The sequence below is a fragment of the Thunnus albacares genome, chromosome 13 (assembly GCF_914725855.1).
Source record: "Thunnus albacares chromosome 13, fThuAlb1.1, whole genome shotgun sequence".
In the NCBI taxonomy this organism is placed as follows: Eukaryota; Metazoa; Chordata; class Actinopteri; order Scombriformes; family Scombridae; genus Thunnus; species Thunnus albacares.
Window position 1 is genome coordinate 19930507 of NC_058118.1, and position 20447 is coordinate 19950953.

At 40.0% G+C, this 20447-nt stretch overlaps 1 protein-coding gene across 1 annotated transcript in view; it reads right to left on the reverse strand.

Moving 5' to 3' along the window:
• Positions 1-20447, reverse strand: part of stk10 (serine/threonine kinase 10) — a 43687-nt gene that overhangs the window by 10814 nt on the left and 12426 nt on the right. The window contains exons 2-8 of the mRNA XM_044369957.1: positions 18689-18853; positions 12443-12491; positions 11537-11686; positions 7883-7955; positions 6420-6614; positions 5701-5782; positions 808-942 (exon numbers count right to left, since the gene is read on the reverse strand). Of these exons, the coding sequence (XP_044225892.1) occupies positions 808-942; positions 5701-5782; positions 6420-6614; positions 7883-7955; positions 11537-11686; positions 12443-12491; positions 18689-18853 (849 nt within the window). The remainder of the gene's footprint in view (positions 1-807; positions 943-5700; positions 5783-6419; positions 6615-7882; positions 7956-11536; positions 11687-12442; positions 12492-18688; positions 18854-20447) is intronic.

The window sequence follows — 20447 nt, forward strand, 5'->3', positions numbered from 1 at the left end:
CACAGCTTCCTGTTAGCAAGAGTATTTCTAGGATCCTCTATAGTTGTGGGCCGCTGGCGTATGGTAAACCGTCTGTGTTTATTTAAGGGTCAGAGTATAGCAGCAGAACAATGTACGACCTTAAATAATTTACTCCATCAGGGGTTGTGAGGCGACGGTGTTTCTCTACAGGATCGAGGCCGAAGGCAGCACCTATATTTAACCATGTGTGGGTGTGGGTGAATGCCAGTATTCCGGTTTCTGTTCCTTTGTTTGTGCTATGGGTGGAAAACTGCACTTTCATGCTATGTCACTTTCTAATCTTATGCTCTCTATGGATTTATGAATGGTTTCTGCATAATGGACCTCCGATCCTTCAGCAGAAAGGCTGTGTTTACCAAAAAATGCTGTTCAAAAGGGATCAACAAGCATGGACATGGTAAGTACATGCTTGTGTATTATTATGTGTGTGTGCTTCAACTTAATTATATCATCTTGTGATACAAAAGAAGCTCATTTCCAAATTTAACCTGCCCAATTCAGCTTCAAACAGCACAGTGAGGTCAGAAAATGACATACAGCTTTCACTTTTCAGTAAAATGTCACATGTATGACGAAAAATGTAATCTAGTGGTTTTACTTTTACATTTCAAAGTAGATTACGATCACGGTCCCATTACTGTCCTGAACCTTCTGAATGTGAGCTCTTACAACCCACCGTCTTACAGCCACCAGACCTTTCAGAAAAGCTACTGGAAGAACAAAGACTGCCCACTCAGACAGAGAAGAAAATGAAAGGACAGAAAAGAGAAGATCCAGGTTTGGTACCACAGTGAGCTCCATGGCGTCGTCTTCCTCTCCTTCCTCTCTATTGTCCTCTATTTCCTCCATGACCTCAGCTTTGGCCTCGGCCACCAGCTCCCGTAGCGGACGGTTAGACGTCACTGAGCTCACAAAAGGGTGCTGTGGACACAAGAAACAAGAAGAGAGATGGATGTTGAGATTAACTAAGGCAAGACACATATCTCACAAAGAAGAGAAACTTTTTTTCCCCGTTTTTAATTTTAAAAAAATCATATCCTGAGCATTAAAAATAAATTGGCTGTAACCCTAACCCTGTACAAAGAGGGACAAAGACTTTATGTGACCACAGGATAACAACTAAAAACAATATTTACTGGAAGGAAACAGAGCACATTATCTATGAATCTGAGTATCATTAGACAACCATGAAACAACCATGACACTGTTGCTTGAGGGATGCTGCAAGTACTGGACTGGGGATGAAGACAAAGAGATACGTTTTGGTATGTTAGCGGTTTTGGGCTTAAAAGCTGACAATACAAAACATAGAGACATCAGTGAGATGAAGGCAGGCTACATAATAAAATTAAATTCTGGTGGAAAACATTCATTTGCAGTCAAGTACATTAGATTGCCTGTGAGGCAGCGAGAGACAAGAAGCACACCAGCAAGGCAACGAGGGACTTTCACTGCTGAGGAAACTCTATCTGCCACCTGCCAGTTCCTGAACTGCTACAACAAAAGTGGCTCGATACAGTACAATACAACTCTCCCCGTTAATGGCGCACTGATGTAACAACATTGAATATAACATCATACCCTTAAAATAGCAAGTCATCTTTAGCTCTACATTTTCCCAAGATAAAATGTGTTTTACCAGAGTGCAAACAAGGCGTTAATAAGCTGAGTGCAAAGAGAATAAAAAGCTAAATTATAAGTTGAGTGCAGCGGGGGTAAAAGACCAACCATCTATTATTCAGATGCTTTGCACTGCTGTGTAATTTAATTGGAACAGCTGACAAAGGGAAAGGCTACAAGTGGGGCTGGACCGTGAAGTGTGTATAAGTCAGTGTGTATGTGTGTGTGCACATTTGTTGCGTGTGATCACAGTTGTTTGTGTGCATGGTCTTGTCCTTGAGGATTACATTAGGCTTCAGATTTTAATTTCTCCAGTGACAGTCAGCTATTGCCTAATGGGTCTGGTTGTGTATGTGCTGAGTACCATCTAATCGTTTATTACTGAACATCACATTTAAAAGATGAATAAGTGAATGAAAAACATTAGGCTTTTTTTTTTTTTTTTAAACGCCTCACACTCACACACACACACACACACACACACAGCTGATCATAGCAGAGTCTTAGTATTGGTAATGTATTGGCTAGATAGGGACATTGTTACATATTCAGTCCCATCTAATAGTATCTTACGGTGAAAATGTCCTGAAAAACATGGCACAGTTACAAAATGATTCCTCCACAAAAACAGCACGGAAACAGATTTTTAAGATTTATGAAACATTTTAGATTAGCCTATTCTAATAGGCTAATCTAAAATTTGCATATTATTATTATTCACTTTGATACATCACAATTGTTTTATGATTTCAACTCAAGCTCAGCAACTGGTGCAGAGGAAGGCCACACAAGTGTAACTGAAATTGCTCTGACAACCACACTGCCACTTCCTGAGTACACACTAACAGGCTGAGAGATCAGCCATGAGCTTGTAAAAACCATACAAACATGTGGTGCTCACTGCGATGAGCAAATAGTTGGACTTTGATTTGCAGCTACGTTGAATGTTCCAGATATACTTGAAAAATTCCTTCTGAGTCTGTGATGCTTAGACGGGGGTGTGGCACATGTGCCAGTGTTGTAGTGGGCAGTAAATAAATAACCACATCTACTCTTCCACTAGATCCACAAGAAAATGGCTACTTTATAGACGTTCTTACTTAATAATGGATTTGAATTTTAGAAATATTTTGAAAGGTTTAAATTAAAGCCAAAGGGAGTTTAAACTGAATCAAGCAGAACCATCAGATGAGAAAAGCTCCATTAAAAGAGTTACAAAGATTAAGAAGAAATTTAGGTAGAGTCAAAATAAGGTGAGAATAGTAATATCTAGAATAGTAATATGTTCTCTGGATTATTTTGTCCATTTACCACTTAAGATATAAGCCTACACAGTAAGTAAAATTAAACACTGGATTTGAAGCAAAACATTATCTGTGTGTCTCTTCTTCTTTCCCTTCAGGCACAATTAAAAAACCAACAGCACAGTAGTTAACATCTGCAATTTTAACCTCAAGCTATTTATTGTTATAAGTGAACTCAGACCTCCCATACTCGAGCTGAATTCAGTTTCTCTGAGGCAAATCAAAGGGAAAAAAGGGCAATCAGTGTAGAGTTCCTGCCCTGTTAAATCTGGTCATGTTGTTTTACTGCCATAATGGATCAAGATGTGGATCAGTGGAGCTTATGTCCTTTCTTTTAGGTTTCAAATTGCTTCAGACTCAGTGAGGCTGGAGATTTTCACGTCTTACATTCATGGCCAGGTGTGAAAAGGTTAAATGTGAACAGAATGGCCCATTAGGCAACCAGAGCAAGGGGATGCATGACGGCAGAGATACCTTTGTAGCAATGACAGTGCCTTGTGTCTTTGTGAGAGCTTAATTTGAGTTTTAGAGGGTTTTTTTTTGGTCAGTCCTCACTTCTTCAAAAGGGTGGTTTGGAGGTTATGACTTGTTTTTAGGGTTGAGGTTGTAATTAGGTTTATGTTAAGTTTCGGGAAAGAGTTAGGGTTAAGCATGTAGTCATTTTTGGCTACATAAATAAAACTGACTTGACTTTTATTTGTCCAAGTTTTGCCATTTACTTCCCTCAAACTTCTCACAGCATTGAGAAGTTACATTTAAATAATTCAAGTGAAACTTTTATTTCTTGAAAAATAGTCAATAGCTTGTTCTGTGGTTTATCCAGAATAACTAGGATACAGTTTCTGGAAGGAGATGTTGCCCTTTACATAATTTTTTATGTATTTTTTCCAGTGCTGTAAGCTCCATGGGTAAAATTCAACCTCCTTCAGATGATGGAAGAAATCTCAGAGATGAATATCTCAGAACCGGGACATTTATACCAAAACAATCATGCATGGTTAGATACCACCAGAGACATGAGAAAATATGTTTTCTTGTGATTTGGGTGAATTTCCCCATTGATGCTATAATTAGGCTTAGATTAAGGCTTGGGTGAGAGATGGATTTAGGCATTAGTCATGATGACTAAGGTTAGGGTTCACTTGGGAATACAGAGTTGTGTGTGTGTACATGTAAATGTTGCAAATCAACTACAAAGCTCTGGTTCCGAGAAAAGCTAGCCAAATAATCCCATGGCAAAATCACTCAACAACCAAGCATGCTATGATCAAAAACTGAAAAAGCAGAAACATGAATGGGAGCTTCGCCAAAAAAACACCGAAAAAAATCCTGACCATGAGAAACTATGTGGGAGGAGAAGCTATATTCAGTATACAAGTCCTCCAGATAGTCTCCCGCCAGCCACACAGCCAAAGTGACTGATACTGTGTCATGTTGTTTTGTATACATTCCTTACAAGCACACATGTGGGGCAGACAGAAGGCAAAGCACAGAGAGAAAGAGGTTTAAAGATGTTCCACACTAACACCACCTCACTCTACTCTTGGAAAAGCTATGGCTTTGTGAAGTTTTGTGCTTTTGTTATCTCCACCAAATCTATAAATATACATATATATACACTAATACAGTCACACACATCTCATACAGTTCAGCACCCACACTCCAGACCCTCTTATCTATGATTCGTCATTATCTCCCTGTTAATTTACTGCACTACATCTGTTTTCTACATCCATATGCTCCCAATGAATAACTGCATTACAAAATCTGCCTTAAAACTTGCCACATACACCAACAGACATCATCCATCATCTAATGTACAGCAGAATTCATCTCATCATTGCACAACTATCTCCAGTAAATGTTATCTGACAGCCGTTTGGATCAGCAGGCATGATAAACATCTAAAACCTCCAGCACGGCACCAAAAACCGGACCGCGCCCGTCTCTTTTCCCCCCACTGGAGAGCACATGCAGAATTCCCAGCGGGCCCGGTTCTAGGATTTTCATCTCTGCCTCTCTCTAATTGGCCAGAGGTGGCGAGCTCAGGGTGATCCAGACATACTATTGGCTGAGAGTGGGAATGTAAATAGCTGGCATTCCCTCAGCTGTGGGAAACAGACAGGAAACTGTGGCTCTGAATTTTAATAGACACTGCTCTCGTGCTTTTAATCCACACCCTGTTCACTTTTCCTCCTCTTCTTGCTTGAGATTCTGGATTTTGTGAAACATTTATCAAAGCTCATCCTCAGATATTAGTGAGTCCTTTCCTACTAGAGCCAACAACCTGGATTTCTGTGTATTTACTGTTGTTGGAGAACAAATGGGACTGTAATAATAAGAAACAAGAACTATTTGTGAGATACTGAAAGTGATGATTCAAATTTTTTGACAAAAAACCCCCCCCAAAACTGTGTTGTCCGTAAGATGAACATTTTTTGAATGTGTTTCAAAAGTGAATAAAAGTCACTTAAATTTTTCACTTTTTATACTCCTGCCTGCTCCATTTCTTGCCCACTCATGTACTTTTTCTTTTCCTCCCCGACTCACATGCCCTCCAATGGGCACCACTCACTCCCTTGGAATAGATCACTCCTTTCAGGTCTTAAAATAGAAGATTAAAAGGCTCCATATATGTGTGTTGGTGCGAGATAAGGACAGAGTGAGGACAATGTTCCGTCATATATCAAAGTGCAGTGCTGTATAATATAATATTATTCGCTAGGTTATAATTGCACATTGCATCAGGGCCTACCTCCATGAGCTGTGCTGCAGTCGGACGGGTCTCTGGGTTTTTATCCAAAGCTTTCCTCAGGAAATCTTTAAACCCCTGTGACCTTGGGGAAAAAGTAGAAAAAAGCATTAAATCAAAAAGAAGAGAAATTAAGGTGCATGTTGGTACATGTGGATCATCTTTGTGCACAGCTGTGCTTCATAAACAAAGCTTTCAACAGGAATGGTGAGTATGCGCCACATCCCCAAGTCTCCTGTCAACAACTGATAAATGCAGTTTTTGCAGCACTAAATTTGCTGCTATGAAACATTTGGACTCATTTGATTGGGAACAGTCATAGTCTGGCACTTGCTGAAGTGTCTCTCTGCTGAGTTGTTGCTGTAGTTTCAGAAGGGCCAAAATGGTGTTCAGGTGGAGGGGGGAGGACGATGAGATACATGAAGTGTCTACAGTAGATTACAGGACAGTGAGTGTGCAAAAATTTGGAAATCGAAATTTAAATGACCTAATGCAATGTAGATGGAAAGATACAATCCCCTGTTGACTCCACCTGTCATATCCAGTGCCAAAACTAATGAATCTACATTAATACTACAAAATAAATGAAGATGGACCAGGTTTTTATCTCCATTTACTCAAACTTTCCACTTTCTCTCTCAATTTGCACGTTACTTGATACATTTATTGACCAATAGCATCAGCTGAATTCTGGTTTATTTTAAACACAAAGTAGCTCTCACCATTTGTGTGGCTGCTCCAGGTTGGGGGGCTCTGACTTGGCAATCTTCAGCAGCACCCTCATGGGGTTGAGCTCGTGGTGTGGAGGTTCAATCTGGGCGAGCTCAATCAGAGTGATTCCCAGAGACCAGATGTCAGCCTTGTAGTCATACGGAGCATCCTTCATTGTTTCACACATTACCACCTCTGGAGCCATCCTGAGAGTGAAATAAAACAAAGGTTAAACAATTGCTATTTAGTATATAACTAACTATTTTGTGTAAATGCTGGAATGTATGGAATGTGCAGCATAGTATTTAACTTTCAGGAGAGAGAAGATAAGAGTATATGATCTTTGATATAAATAGAAAGAGAAAGCTGTTTTTAAAATCACGGCCATCCTGTGGTAGAATCATAATCCTAAAATGACGATTTGGGATTATGTACTGAATGTAAAACGCAGCTCATGTTTCTGGCCACATACTGTACAACCAATGCACCTTAAATCCGAGATCAAGTTTTTAAAATCCTTCAAGTATTTTCATATTTTAGGTGAAAGTGTCATAATAGCCTGACCCTGAATAAAAACTTGTGATCTGATAAAAAATAAAAAAAAATCTGATCTGATATAATAAAGAGACACCTACATCATCTCTGATCAGCGTCAGCCAGACGACTGACTGATGGTGACTGCAAGGGGATAAAGAGTGTTTCTCTTCTCTGCTACTCATCATTTTTGCATGTGTCAACATCAAGCACACTTCTCCTGTCGGCCTGTGTTTACTGACAATTTGCAAAACGGCTCTCATAACCTGAAACGCAAATCTGAGCTCTTGGATTTACAGTGCAAAGAAAGTTATGTTTACACCCTGTTTCCTGTTGACTTTGGTAATCGGCACGTTCAAAGGAAAGGTATACACCACTTTCTGTAATATTCTCTTGAGGACTTATCAGTATTGTGCAACATGAGGGCACAGCCGTGTTTTCATTAAGCTTGGAGGGGAATGCCTGATGGATGTTAACCTGTTCTAGTCAATGGTTAACTGGGTCCAACCATAATCACATAAGGGATACCACTATGGAACAAGGTTCACCAAGAAGATATCCTATTTTTACAGGTATAGAGGAGAGAACTGCACTGTTGTGACAACAATGGAAGAATAAAGCACTGAGTTGAGGTATTGAGTTGAGTTGTGTGTGTGTGTGTGTGTGTGTGTGTGTGTGTGTGTGTGTGTGTGTGTGTGTGTGTGTGTACACAACATCATGCTCTTTCAAGTATCATGGAACTATTGTGGGTAGCAGGAAATCTGTCTTCAACAAGCAATAAGCTTGTATTTATAGCACATGTAGGGGCGGTTGAACTGTGTACAGCTATCAATTTTTCTATATAATTTATACCAAACTAAATAAATGGTCCAAATAGAGCTGCAACGATTAGTCAATTGATCGATTAGTTGACCAAGTATAGAGTGCGTGTCTTACTCACCAGTATGGTGTACCAATGAAAGAATCTCTTCTTTGTAGGGTCTTGTTGTTTTTTGCCGACACACCAAAATCAGCTAAAGAAATGAAGAGAGACAAAAGGATGACGTTAAACAGCTGGAAGACATTCCCCAGCAGCATTTCTCAGTAAAAAAAGGAGTGAACCCAGTTCAAAACCTTCCATCTTTTTTTCCCTTTAAGTAGATACATAGTTTGTACCTTGTAAAAATGTCACGACATTGTGATGGGCAGAGACAAAAAAGTCAGAATCTGTGAATTTATAGCAGTCCTGCTTCCCAAACAAGCTCCCCCATTTCCTGACGTGACCCTCAGATTACAGGGGTGTTGTTTTCATTTTGGCTGAAGGCTTTTCTCTGTGAGTAATAATATTTCAAGAGGCATGCCCAGGGTTGAGAGGTGTTTGGCAAAGGCTGTAGGATTTTTACTCGCAAGGCAACAGACTAACTGCTTCAATTACAAACTGGCATGTTCTATTATAGGGATATAAGTGACTGTCTTGGTTTTGTAGACTACAATCCTCAACTTCCCAGTCAAACATATCATTTGGGCTGCTGCAGTCTAAACCTCTGCAGAAAGAATTTTTACTTCCGACGAAGACAATAAAGAGTACTACTGCTTTTATTGTACATCACATGAGAGTTTACACATCAATGTCCTGAAGGATATTAAAAGGATATTCTGGTAAAAGCACGCCAATACAGGTTGACCCAACGAATGCAGAAGTCGAGTATGCTTCTGTACTTCTCTAAAATCTGCTGGGTTTAACCTACAGTACTGCATGTTCCCTGGAAGAATCACAAGAATCACAAAAGGGTGCGTTTCTCAAGATTGATTCACAGTCCAAAAAAACCTCCTTATTTATCTTATACTGGCCCTTTATGCAGCCCCTCAGTTCAGCTTCTGTCTGAAACAGGCAGTCTTAGCTCCTGTCTCTTCAAGGTCCCCTTCCTGATAAGCCCACTCTGTTCTGATTGGCCAGCTTCTGGAAGCCTTGCATGGGGGAGCACATATCGGAGTCGTGTTAGGTTACTGCTCATGAAAACCCAACATTTCTTGCTTTTATTGCGTCATATTGAAAGCTTTTAAATGACTAAATAACGAGAGACTTTTATTGTGAACAATTTATAGGAAATGAAACGTGTTCATCACTGCATTGGTGGAGCTTCGTTAACGGCCGCTATTCTTCACTAAAAACAGTTCTACATAACAACACATGGAGACAATTGGAGTTCTTTGTTCAGCAGATCAGTTAGCAATAATGCAGGGAGGAATAATACGAGCAGAAACAAACACAATGATGATGATTTTTGATGAAGAGCTGCAGACGACCAGCACACCTCCAAAAGGTAAACTGCTTATGTTACTTTGCCATGCTGTGTAATGGAACTCAAGTTATGGCTTGGCATGACTACACCCATGGAAAAATGCTATAATGTTAGTGGAGAAGAGCAGTGAACTTGCGCACTGTGTGTGGAGCAGATGACCATATATAGAAATGCTTAACGAGCTGACGTCAGCTTGAGCTGAAAGTAGAAAAAACGGTTGGAAACTGAGGGTTCAGAGCAGTATGAAGCCGGTGCTTTTAGCTAACAGGGATTACTTCTACATACATTTACCTTACTATTTGAAACTTTGCCTATGTTTAATATGAACATCTGACATAGTTAAGTTACATTATATATATATATGACTGAAAATAAGGAAAAGCAAAATAGGTCCCCTTTAAGTGGAAAAATACAGATAATCTAACAAATTATAAGCATTAATAACAATACAGCTTTGTTGCATGATCATTACCTTAATAAGGCTTGTATGCAGGATGTGCTCTCAAAATTGGTCCCATTGCAGAGCATACCTAGAGATCAACAGTCTCTAAAGAGATTTATAAACATGATCCCAAGAAGTTTACTGCTGGCTGTGCAGCATTAATTTCTCATGCCATGTATCATAGGCGGATGTAATATTTGGATGACCCTGAACGACAGTTAAATGTTGCGTTTGAATGTTGAATGTTTGAATTTGCATGTAGTAAGATGGAGACTGTAAATGAGTCAGTGTCATGACTTAATGATTTTAAAAGGGGAAACTCCCAGTGATTATATATAACGATGTTGTGGAAGAACGTAAGGCAATGGAAAAGGTCTCTAACAAGAAGTCCAGCTCAGTGAATGAAGTGGCTGACAAACTGTCATTAGAATAAAAAGAAAAAAGGAAACCACAGTGATAAAATGATGAACTTACAAACCATTTAGGATAAAATTACACCAAACAAAGTGTGACCTAACTATAATAGACTTATGACTTAATAGGTTAGCTCAGTTAATTTTGGGGCTCCATCAAGTGATGTTTGTGATAAAACATGATGACACCATATCAAATTGTCATGGGAAAGGATTGAGCTGACAGTTCCAAAGACTGAGCACCTGAGTATGAAGCTCTATGCAGCTTAGAATTACTCACTGTTTTTAATTTGCAGGTCATGACTGAGTCATTCCAGCTCTTACCAGCCACCCCATACACAACCATTGGCAGCGACTCCAAACACACAAGCTCACACAAGCCAAATGGGCACTGCCCAGCCCAATGCAAAATGACAGAGAGCCAAAGAGAGTAAAGGAAGTGAATTGTCATGCAAGGAAAAGAGAGCCAGATTTTTTAATCAGGAGTTTGCAAATCTTTAATTTCTCTTTGCCAATATGATGCCAATGTTTCATGCTGAATGTGTTAGTTACATTAGGTAATCAGACAATAGTATATGAAGGTCCAGTGCTGTGTCGGAAAAATAGCTTAATGCAGTTTAAAGTTTTACATCTGAGGATTCATATGTTGGGCAGCTACTTAGAAAAACCAGCACGTTCTTAATTGACACTTACATAAAACATGATAACAGTAGGGGGTAACAGTAAGAAACCATTTCCCCTATTCTGGAAAGCTATGCTTTAATCCAAAACATACTGGCCACTGGGTTGGATCCACAACTTCAGCTGTGCAATGTGAAGAATGTGGAGGACTCTTCAAAAAGCCAATAAATGAAAATATGCTCAACTTCCCAGAATGCAGTTTTCCCACATAATGCTCACTTGTGACCCTCTTACAGCGCCACAGGAGGGGTACAGGGCCTCTAACTGTGTGTGTGCTCACATGTGTGTCAGCATGCATGAAAGTATTCCTGTTTACTTTGGTTTGGTCAAATGTTTTTGCTTCTTTTTACATTCAGTGCATGTCCTGACACTACGTAACAACAACACTTGAAGAATAATATGGTATCTTTTATTTCTTCAACTATACAAGCATCACTTCCATGTTTCCAAGAAAAGTGGTACTGTTTAAACCCTCAAAATGTTAACCACCAGTTAGGATTTCTAAAAATGTGGGATTGTGCACACATAACACCACTAAGTGTTTCCAACAACTAAAGCACAAACAAGATTTTGCATTAGACTGTATAGTCTGCACAAATACAATAAGGAAAATATGGTGTTTATTGAACTAAACTCCAATTAGATTACCTCCTACACATACAGCATGTTTCTGACTTTGTAGATCTATTTGTGTGTGCATGGACAAAATGGCACTTTTGTATACCACGGCATCAAAAACTAGCAATATTTTTAAGCATAAATATCTAAAGCCTCACCTAGTTTGATGTCCCCATCCAGCATGAGGAGGATGTTACCAGCCTTCAGGTCTCTGTGAATGATCTTCATGCTGTGGAGGTAGTCCAGAGCCTCCAGCATCTGCCGACAAACCACCTTAATCTGCGGCTCTGTCAGTCCACGATCCAACTCTGATAAGTGCGGGAGAGGCGGAGGAAGGAGACAGGAGATGGAGAGATTAAATACAGCGTATGGGAGAGGGGTGAGGTTGAAGGTGGGTCAGGAGAGAGAAGAGCGGAGGTTGGAGGAGGTTCAAAAGAAAAAAAAATGCACATCCTGCACATTCCATATTTAGTGCACATACAATCATAGCAAAACAAAGTCTTGACGACTGATGTAGTGTGTGAACTCCTCGAGAGAAAACATTTAAAGGTAAACCTGAGATATCAAGCCTCTCAGATAGTGTTGCTGGATAAGTAATCCCAGATCAGAAAAGCTTTCACACATCGAAGCTAGTCCTGCCCTGCAGACTTTATTCTACTGTGTCTGTGTTTGGTTAGCTGCAGTGGGGGTACAGACAGTTATGAGGATGTGGATTATCCAGTGAAAACAGACCAGGGGGATTTCCCACACCGGAGGACTCCACTATGTCTGACTGCTTTCTAGAGCATCCAAGGCCAGATTAGTGAAGCTGCAGTGCATGATGATCGTCCGAGCAAAGTGAGATTTTTCCAAGAGAAAATAAACTTGAACTTTCAAATGATATCATAGCTTGACAGCACATCTTTGGCCTCGTATCACGTCTCTACATTTCCTCAAAGCCACTGCTGAACAGACAGGTGTAATTTCACAGAATAGCCGTAGGTGTGGAACTCGATTCTCGTGACAGGGAGGAGGAAGGTGGAGCGCTTGTAAAAATACACAGGAGAGCAAAAAGAGGGCCCTACCTAGCATCGTGGCATCCACAGCACCTCCAGGGCAGAACTCGATCATGATCTGGGGAAAGAAGGGGAGGAGAGAAAAGGGTGAGATTCAACTTGACAGTATAAACATACAATTGACAGCTGCAATTTAGTTTTTCAGGAATTGATATGTAGCAACAAGAAGAAGACATCACTTTTATCCTACATCAGCACATGTACAACTACTATTTAATGGACATCATCAACAGATTCTCTTGTACTTCTCTAATATACCGATATCTGTATCTCAACTAACAGCTTTCATTAGCATTCAAGTTTTTACGCAAGTGGGAAAAAAAAAAAAGATTTCATCAGATGGTCTATAAATGTAACTGAGTATCTCTGTCTTCATGTGTTATGAGGCAACACTGTTGACTGTTAATGTTATGTCATCACTACCTGCAGAGCTCAGCCTGCCCTTCATCAGTCAAACACTCTTTGACATCTGTGGTGAAAGTACTAGAATACAAACACTTTGCAAAGTAGACAGCTGGATTCAGACTAAAGTGTGTGATAGACTGTCAGGCCGTTAACTCTACACACTCCCTGGGATTCGTTGCCAAATATATAATACCAGTTCAGCAGTAAAGTAAAAACAGAGAGAAAGAGGAAGAGAGAAAGAGAGAGGAGAGGAAAAAAAAACAGAGCACTCTCCCTAAATGGTGTCTTGTTGGCCAACAGCAACTTCCAACAACAACTTTCATTTCCTAGCCTTACATAGTCAGTCTCACACATAAGCAAGCACATACACAACTGTCAGAAAAACCCCTAAATGTTTTATTCAAATGAAGTGGTACCAAACAAAATAAAGAGAGGATATAGGATTTCTTGATAATCCTGTGCAGAGAAGTTGTGTTTGCAAAACTGTGTGTTTACATGTGTACAATGTGTAAATGTAGAATTGTCTGACACACACATAAGAAGTCAGTGATGGCCCCCTGTTTCCAAATGATCAAAGATCAGCCCTAGGCGGTTTGCAGCATACTTGCTGTGTGATGTCATTGACATTTAATCATGGAGTCCTGCTTGCCGTGACAACACTGTCCAAGCATTAACCTGGTACTGGACAAGGCGTGGAGTTTCAGTCCAGACAAAGCCATGCAGAGAAGTACAAAAGGTGCACACACACAGACACATACAAGGAACAATGAATATGAGTAAGTATGCATACCTCCATGCACACAGTCACATGAAGACACTTTGTGGAAAGCCAAATGATGAGGAATGTCAATCTTGGCATGCAGCTCAAGGTGGAACAATGTTCTTTTGTAATATTTGGATTGACAAACCCAATCAGTTTGGGTTTTGTCATGTATTATCAAGGATATTTCGATTTGTCATTATCTCTTTTAAAAAAGAAAGTGTCACATCTTATCTTTATTCTAAGTGACAGACAGCGGAGAGACAGTCTAGCCTGCGTGTTACACGCTCGACTGCTTCCAACTTGTATCTCTCTTTACTGTATCACAAAGATCTGCTCGCTCTTTATAATCTTTGTTCCTGGAGACACAGACATGATGACTTAAGTTCTGTTAAAGAATCTGAAACCTAAGTATTTGTGTAACACTGAATATGTGTGTCTAAATAATGTAAAATCAAAGTGACATTTATTTCAGTACAAACCACTTCCCTATTCCTGCTCTCTTCTGACCAAACCAACATTATGATATTCTCTTCTGATTAAAAACTGATGTCTGGCAGTATTAGCTTAATTCAGACATAGTATATCATTACAGGTGTACAGAAATTGCTGCACAGAAAGACCAAACTAGCTTTAAAGTTGGGGTTTGATGACACTCTTGGAGACCAGAGAGTGCTGAAAAGTTAATTTTTCAAATGTAAAATGCCCCGTTTAGTATGTAGCTTGGTCACAATTTAAAAAAAAAAAAAAAAATCTAACTATCGGCCGATATATCATCCGATTTTTTTATACTCCCAAGTACATCAGTATTGGCCAGGCTATAAAAAACCTTCCTCTTAAATTAAATGAAGTGTGATTCAGTGGTAACATACTGTACTGCCCAACCTAAACAGCTGTACATCACACTCCAGTTTCAGAGGCAACTGGTTAGTGTTTTTGTCAGCGTCTCTGCAGCCAGATTTGTTCTCCCGGCCTGAAAGAATTCTGGATGACATGTTGTGCTGCGGTGAAGAATGTGCCCCGACTGGTCAAGCTACATGCAAAGCATACCCGCTATGGGCTGAACACTCATACAGACACAGGCTTTTCTCTCTGTTTCTGTCACACACACACACATACAAGACGACTTGGGCTCAAAATTCAGCCAAAGAAACAGCCTGTTGTTTAGAGATGCCAGTGTTTCTGTTTTAATGGACAGTATTAGAATTATCTACTAATTCTATTTATGCAGATTAATTTAATTTTTCACTTAAGAGATTAATCTGATTTAATATCAGTGTCACTAGACATAGCAAAGCTGGTGTTGCGCAAAGGCTTATAATAAATAACATCACCATATTTGAGTGCCTCTTCTTTTTTCCTTTTGAGTCAAGCTGAAACAAGTTAGACACAGTCCTTAAAATCTAAAGAGCCTTAAAATAAACAGAGCAGGCTGCGCTGATGCTGTAGTGTTCCTCCGAATCACAGCTCTGTACTTTCACAGTGATTTCCCACCTCATTTTGTCAGGGGTGTCTAAAGAATGTAAGAGGCTGTTCGCCAACAAAGACCTGCTGCAATCCCAAATAAAGAAAGAAATACAACCATCACACAGACACACTGTTATACCTTCTCACTCTATGGACATGACTAATGCTTCAGTGATCTGCATTTTCTCTCTGGTGTATATAAGGGAGTGCCAACAAGGACATAACATACCGACTTCTATTGAGACTTTGCAGTGTCATTAAAGTCTTCTTGCAACCATAGCTGGTGCCATTATATAGACCCTAACTGTATGCAAATAATGGTAAATATATACAACAAAAAAAACGATTATTGTCCTCGCACTTCAGTACCTAAAATCACAGTGAGAACCCAGCTAGCTGAGGGCTTAGGTCACCTTTTGACTTGTTGTCTCCTCTGCAAGATCTCAGTGCTTTAATGGGTTAAACCACAAGATCTTATATTAAATCTAGATTCGGTCTATAATCATAATTTTTACGTAGATAAATTCTTGTTATTTCTTTTAGTCAATACTTACATAATCTCTATAAACAGATATCTGCATGTGAATGTAGAATCTGTAGGCAACAGGACAAGATTTTGGTACCAGAAGCTTTCTGGTTTCCATTTGTAGTACATTTGTAGTCCAAGTAGTATTGACCAATCATGTTTGAGCTGGCTGTGGTTGCATGCAGGTAAACAGTCCATGTGTAGAGCAAGAGGCAGAATGCATTGGCCAAAATGAACCCATCGGCTATCGTCTGACAATGATTTGGCTTTTTATTAGCTTTTTTTTAAAAAAAATTTATCTACACTCATATGCATATATCTATGGCTGACTGGCGCACAGATAGCCGATGGGTTCTGAGACTGTTGATCAGTTTCAATGGCTGCTTTTGACAGATGATGATTTTCTTCAGAACTCTAAATTAGAGCAAAAACACCAGAACAAGTGGACTTTCAAAACAAATGTTAGCTGCTAAAACCTACAAACATTTGTGATACTGTACATTACCTCTTCTTTTGACATTTCTGCTGGATTTCTACTCAAATTACCAACTATAGGCATTAGTATCAGTTACTGGATGTCACTCACAGGCCACCATATCAGTATGAGAATCTGAATCATCTTTACTGGCCAAGTATGTTTATGCAAACAAGGAATTTGGCTCTGGTTTAGTGGCTCTCAATGTTCTTACACAAAATAACAACACAACAATCAGTGTGAGTTTTAAGCCTGTGTTAGACACATCTTTAGTTGAAAACAAGTTCTACTGATGTCGATTTAATTGCTGCTGCACACTGGCAGCGATTGATAAAGGTGCTTAATGTGCCCTTAAGAAAGAGTTCCATCAGCCTTTACAATCTCTAAAAGGCTTTAAAAAAAAGAAAAACATTTTACTCATTTAGCTGTGGTGGTATCTTAAATGTATCTTAGAAACAATGTCCCCATTACTCTGGACAATCAATAGACTTCACTGTCAACAGTGACAGAAAACATGCATGATTAGATACCACTACAGGCGAGTCAGAAAATGTGTTTTTTTGTCATGTGGGTGAACCAGAGTTTTAAAAAGGCAGCCTTAACTATGCTTCTAAATGATGTGACTAAGTTCTCTCTTCGTTACTGTCTGTTTAAACATCCTCTTCTCTTTCCCTCTCTCTTTCTGTTGGTTCGTCTCTGCGTGCTGATGTCAGCAGTGCCACCCCCATGTTAAAGGCCCCCTTTTTCTCACGCTGTGGGCCTGGCTGCCTCGCTATAGCCTCAAGACCAGATTGTTCCTGAAAAGGGAACAAACAGCCCTTCTCTCACTGTCTCTGTCTTTTTTTCTTCCTCTTTCCCCCTCTTACTCGGTAGAAAGCAGAACGGGTGGGTCGGCACTGGAATGCATCATCTCACCCCTGCCCAGTCCACCCAACCGGAGGTTACTGAGGCCTGACCACCAACCACTGGGCTAATTGTTAAGATCCTGAGGCTTGCACACACACTCTCAACAGTGATGTGCAATGCTTGTTGCACTTTGTCATGTTGTATATAATTCTTCTACTTCCTGTCATGCTCGTATGGCCATTTTGTCTGCAAGTTTTTACACCAACAAAGAAAAGCGTGGTTGCACTTACAATACAGACTATGGAGAGATTGAGATCTAAAGGTGGAGAATACATTAGTATTTGAACACAGCTTGGAAATGAGCAAAAGCAAAAGCACACACACACACAGACACACACACGCCCACAGGAAGCATGTGGTTTGAAAGCTTCAGACAGGGATGTCCGTATATTTGACTTATCAGCACAAACTAACTCAGTCTTGCAGAGTCCAGCTTTGACTAATGGGGGGACGTTCACCTTCCACGCTCAGGAATTCCAACTATGGCCAACACAACTGTGACTAGCTCCAGGGCTGTGACACAGCTGTGTGTGTGTGTATGTAGAGGCAGATAGAGGTCTTCTAGTGATGAGTGGTTTTTCAGCTTTGAGGTATATGACATTTGTGTTATGCTCACGATCTTGGACCATACTTTTTTACCATTTTACCATTAAAAAAAAAAAGTAAAATAACTGTTAATTCACTTTTCAGTAATGACTGAATTTGCAAATTCTTCTCTCACACATTTCTGTACAGTATAAAACACACACAAGTTAAATCTGAACTCTAAATGCTATGTTTAACATAGCATGAGAGTTATAGGGGTTAAAAAAAATGACTAACGCAACTATCTTTAGTCTTAATGCTGCCTTGTAATTCCTTAGATATTCAAGGTCGTGGCCCAACATGAGGTCACTACTATTTTCCTTGGCCAGATAGACTCAGAGATTACAGAGGGAGTTTACATTTGACCCAGTGAGCGAGTGTGGAGAGGAAAAATAACTCAAGAGCAGAATACACTAAACTGAAACTGATCTTCATTCTTGCAGTAACATTGGGGTGAGGGTTGGGTCATTTCTGATGCATCATGTCACCCGAGGGATTTTCTGTCATTCCCTTTAGGGCAATCCACCTCTTACTATTACTACTTTCTTTTTCAATAGAGCTTTCATATGTTGGAGAAATACACTGTAGATGACACATGTTTTCATAAACGGTGAAAGTGTTTTTCCACTTCCCAGCTGATCATGTGTTGTGGCTCTGTATGGAAATGTTGCAAAGGAAACTTGGTGGACGGACACAGAAACTGCTCAGCACAGTAAAAACAATACATCTTGTGAGGAAGTTCACAGTGTAGACATCAGATAAGGTCCCTTTGGTACATAATGCACCAGTCTTATACAACTGCCACCCTGACTGCCTGTTCATTTAAATAAACTGTGTCAGCTCTCAACTTTTTTAGTCATATTCATTGCTGGACAACTACAGTTGTAGTACAATTTCTGGCTTAACTAAAAAATATGTAGTTTTACATTACTCTGGTTTTGTTTCTTGTTCAGTATAAGAGCTAAAATATGTAAACACAATGATATCACCGTTTAATATCTTGATGGCACACTTGTTCAAGAGTGTTCAGCACAAAGAAGATGAAACAGGAAGCTAGGTGGGGTGACAAGTGTGTGGTTTCCACTTGAAGATGATTAACTTGACCAGTTGTTTGATGCTTGTGTTACCTACCCACAAGTTGTTGTCATGGTAAAATGCATCGAGCAGCTTGACAATGAAACGGTGGTCACATTTAGCCAGGATGTCAATCTCAACCATGTAGTCCTCCAGCTCCTCTTCACATTTTGTCTCAATCACTTTGGCTGCAGCCAGAGCTCCTGTCTCCTTGTTCTGGGCCTGAAAGTGAGAGAAATATATCAACATTAGATTCTTGCAATTTACTTCGTCTCTTTTAGGTGAAACCTCTCTAACCACAAAATTAAATAAAAGACACTTTTTTCAACGTAACTAATCCTATGAACTCAGAATTTCACTTCTCCAGAGAGAGCAATTTGTAACACTTAAACCTCCACAGAAAATCAATAGTAGGGGAAATAAAGGGTGCGGCTGTGCGATACAACAGGCATATTTTGTTTCAAAGATCAGTTTATCGTGCTATTGTGCTGGCCTGACTCTTCTACCCCTGTTGTAACCAAAAGGAATCTGAAGTGTCAAGAAACTCAGCCATTGAACTGTTGACTAACTAACATTTAGAGACAAAACAGGAAAGAAAACTCCACACCCTCACTGAGCAACTGGTGAAAAAAAGAGGAACCACAAAACCCATCAAGTGTCAGTATGGCTAAACTAAGACACACACAGATACAATGTACATAGTATTCCTGGTAGCTCTGAATACTGCGCGAACACATCAAAAACACCCAAACCATGGAGTGACTCAGAGTAAAGCATATGGCGCCAAACACTTGTTGTTCGTCCTTATGTAACAGAATGAATGTTGTGAATGCTGACTGATGGGCTTTTGTGGGTAAACACAACATTAATGTGCCCCGGCAGTCAGAATCACATGTTCAGTGCGAAGAGAATCACAAGAGCCCAACCGCAGACGAGCAAAGATTTATAGTCAAAACAATCTGAGTCAAAAACAAAGAGTTAAATATTGTAAAGAACCACTGCCTTAAGGTAATAAGAGGATGGAAATCATCATGGTGTTGGTGATTTAGAGGAATGTTAGGCCTACAGACTGTGTGAGAGTGTAAAAGTCAGTGCATTAATGATGGAGGAGACACCATTGTTCATGTGTGTATTTCTGCGTCCACCCGGTGACCTGCAACTCAACAGACTAAACAGCCTGGTGGGGTCTGATGCCTCCACGCTTTACAGAGGCTGTGGGAAAACATCTGAATAAACAGAACAGACTCACAGCAACACACACACTCCTGAACTCATCTCAGTATACCATGTTTGTGTGTGTGTGTGTGTGCGAGTACGTGTTTGTCAAACAGAGAACCAGAGAAGCCGAACTACCCCGACCAGGGTAACCCACAGTGTGAGTCAACAGGACGTCTCCTCTTGCCGTCAAACCATCAGTCAGTCTGTTAACAAGCCTTGACAGTAAACACTAAGACACCAGACGCTTTCACCTCTCTGCTAACATCTCAGCTCTCTGCTACTCGCTCCCCTCCTGCACCCCAACGATCAGCCTCGACAAACTCGCTGCCTGGGCTCTGAGTTCAAAAACCTACTGACATATGCATCTGTGTTCATGAAATGGCAGTGTTAGTCTGTACGCTGCCTCTTTTCTTTATTGTAATGCCAAGTGTTGAAACACAAATGGTTGAAACAATTAGTGAATCAACGGAAAATGTATCAACTATTTGACTACTGATAAATTGTTTAAGTCTATCATCGAGCAAAAAACACTAAACATTCTCACACATACAGCTTCTAAAAATCTGAGGATTTGCTCCTTTCTTTTGTTTTATATGAG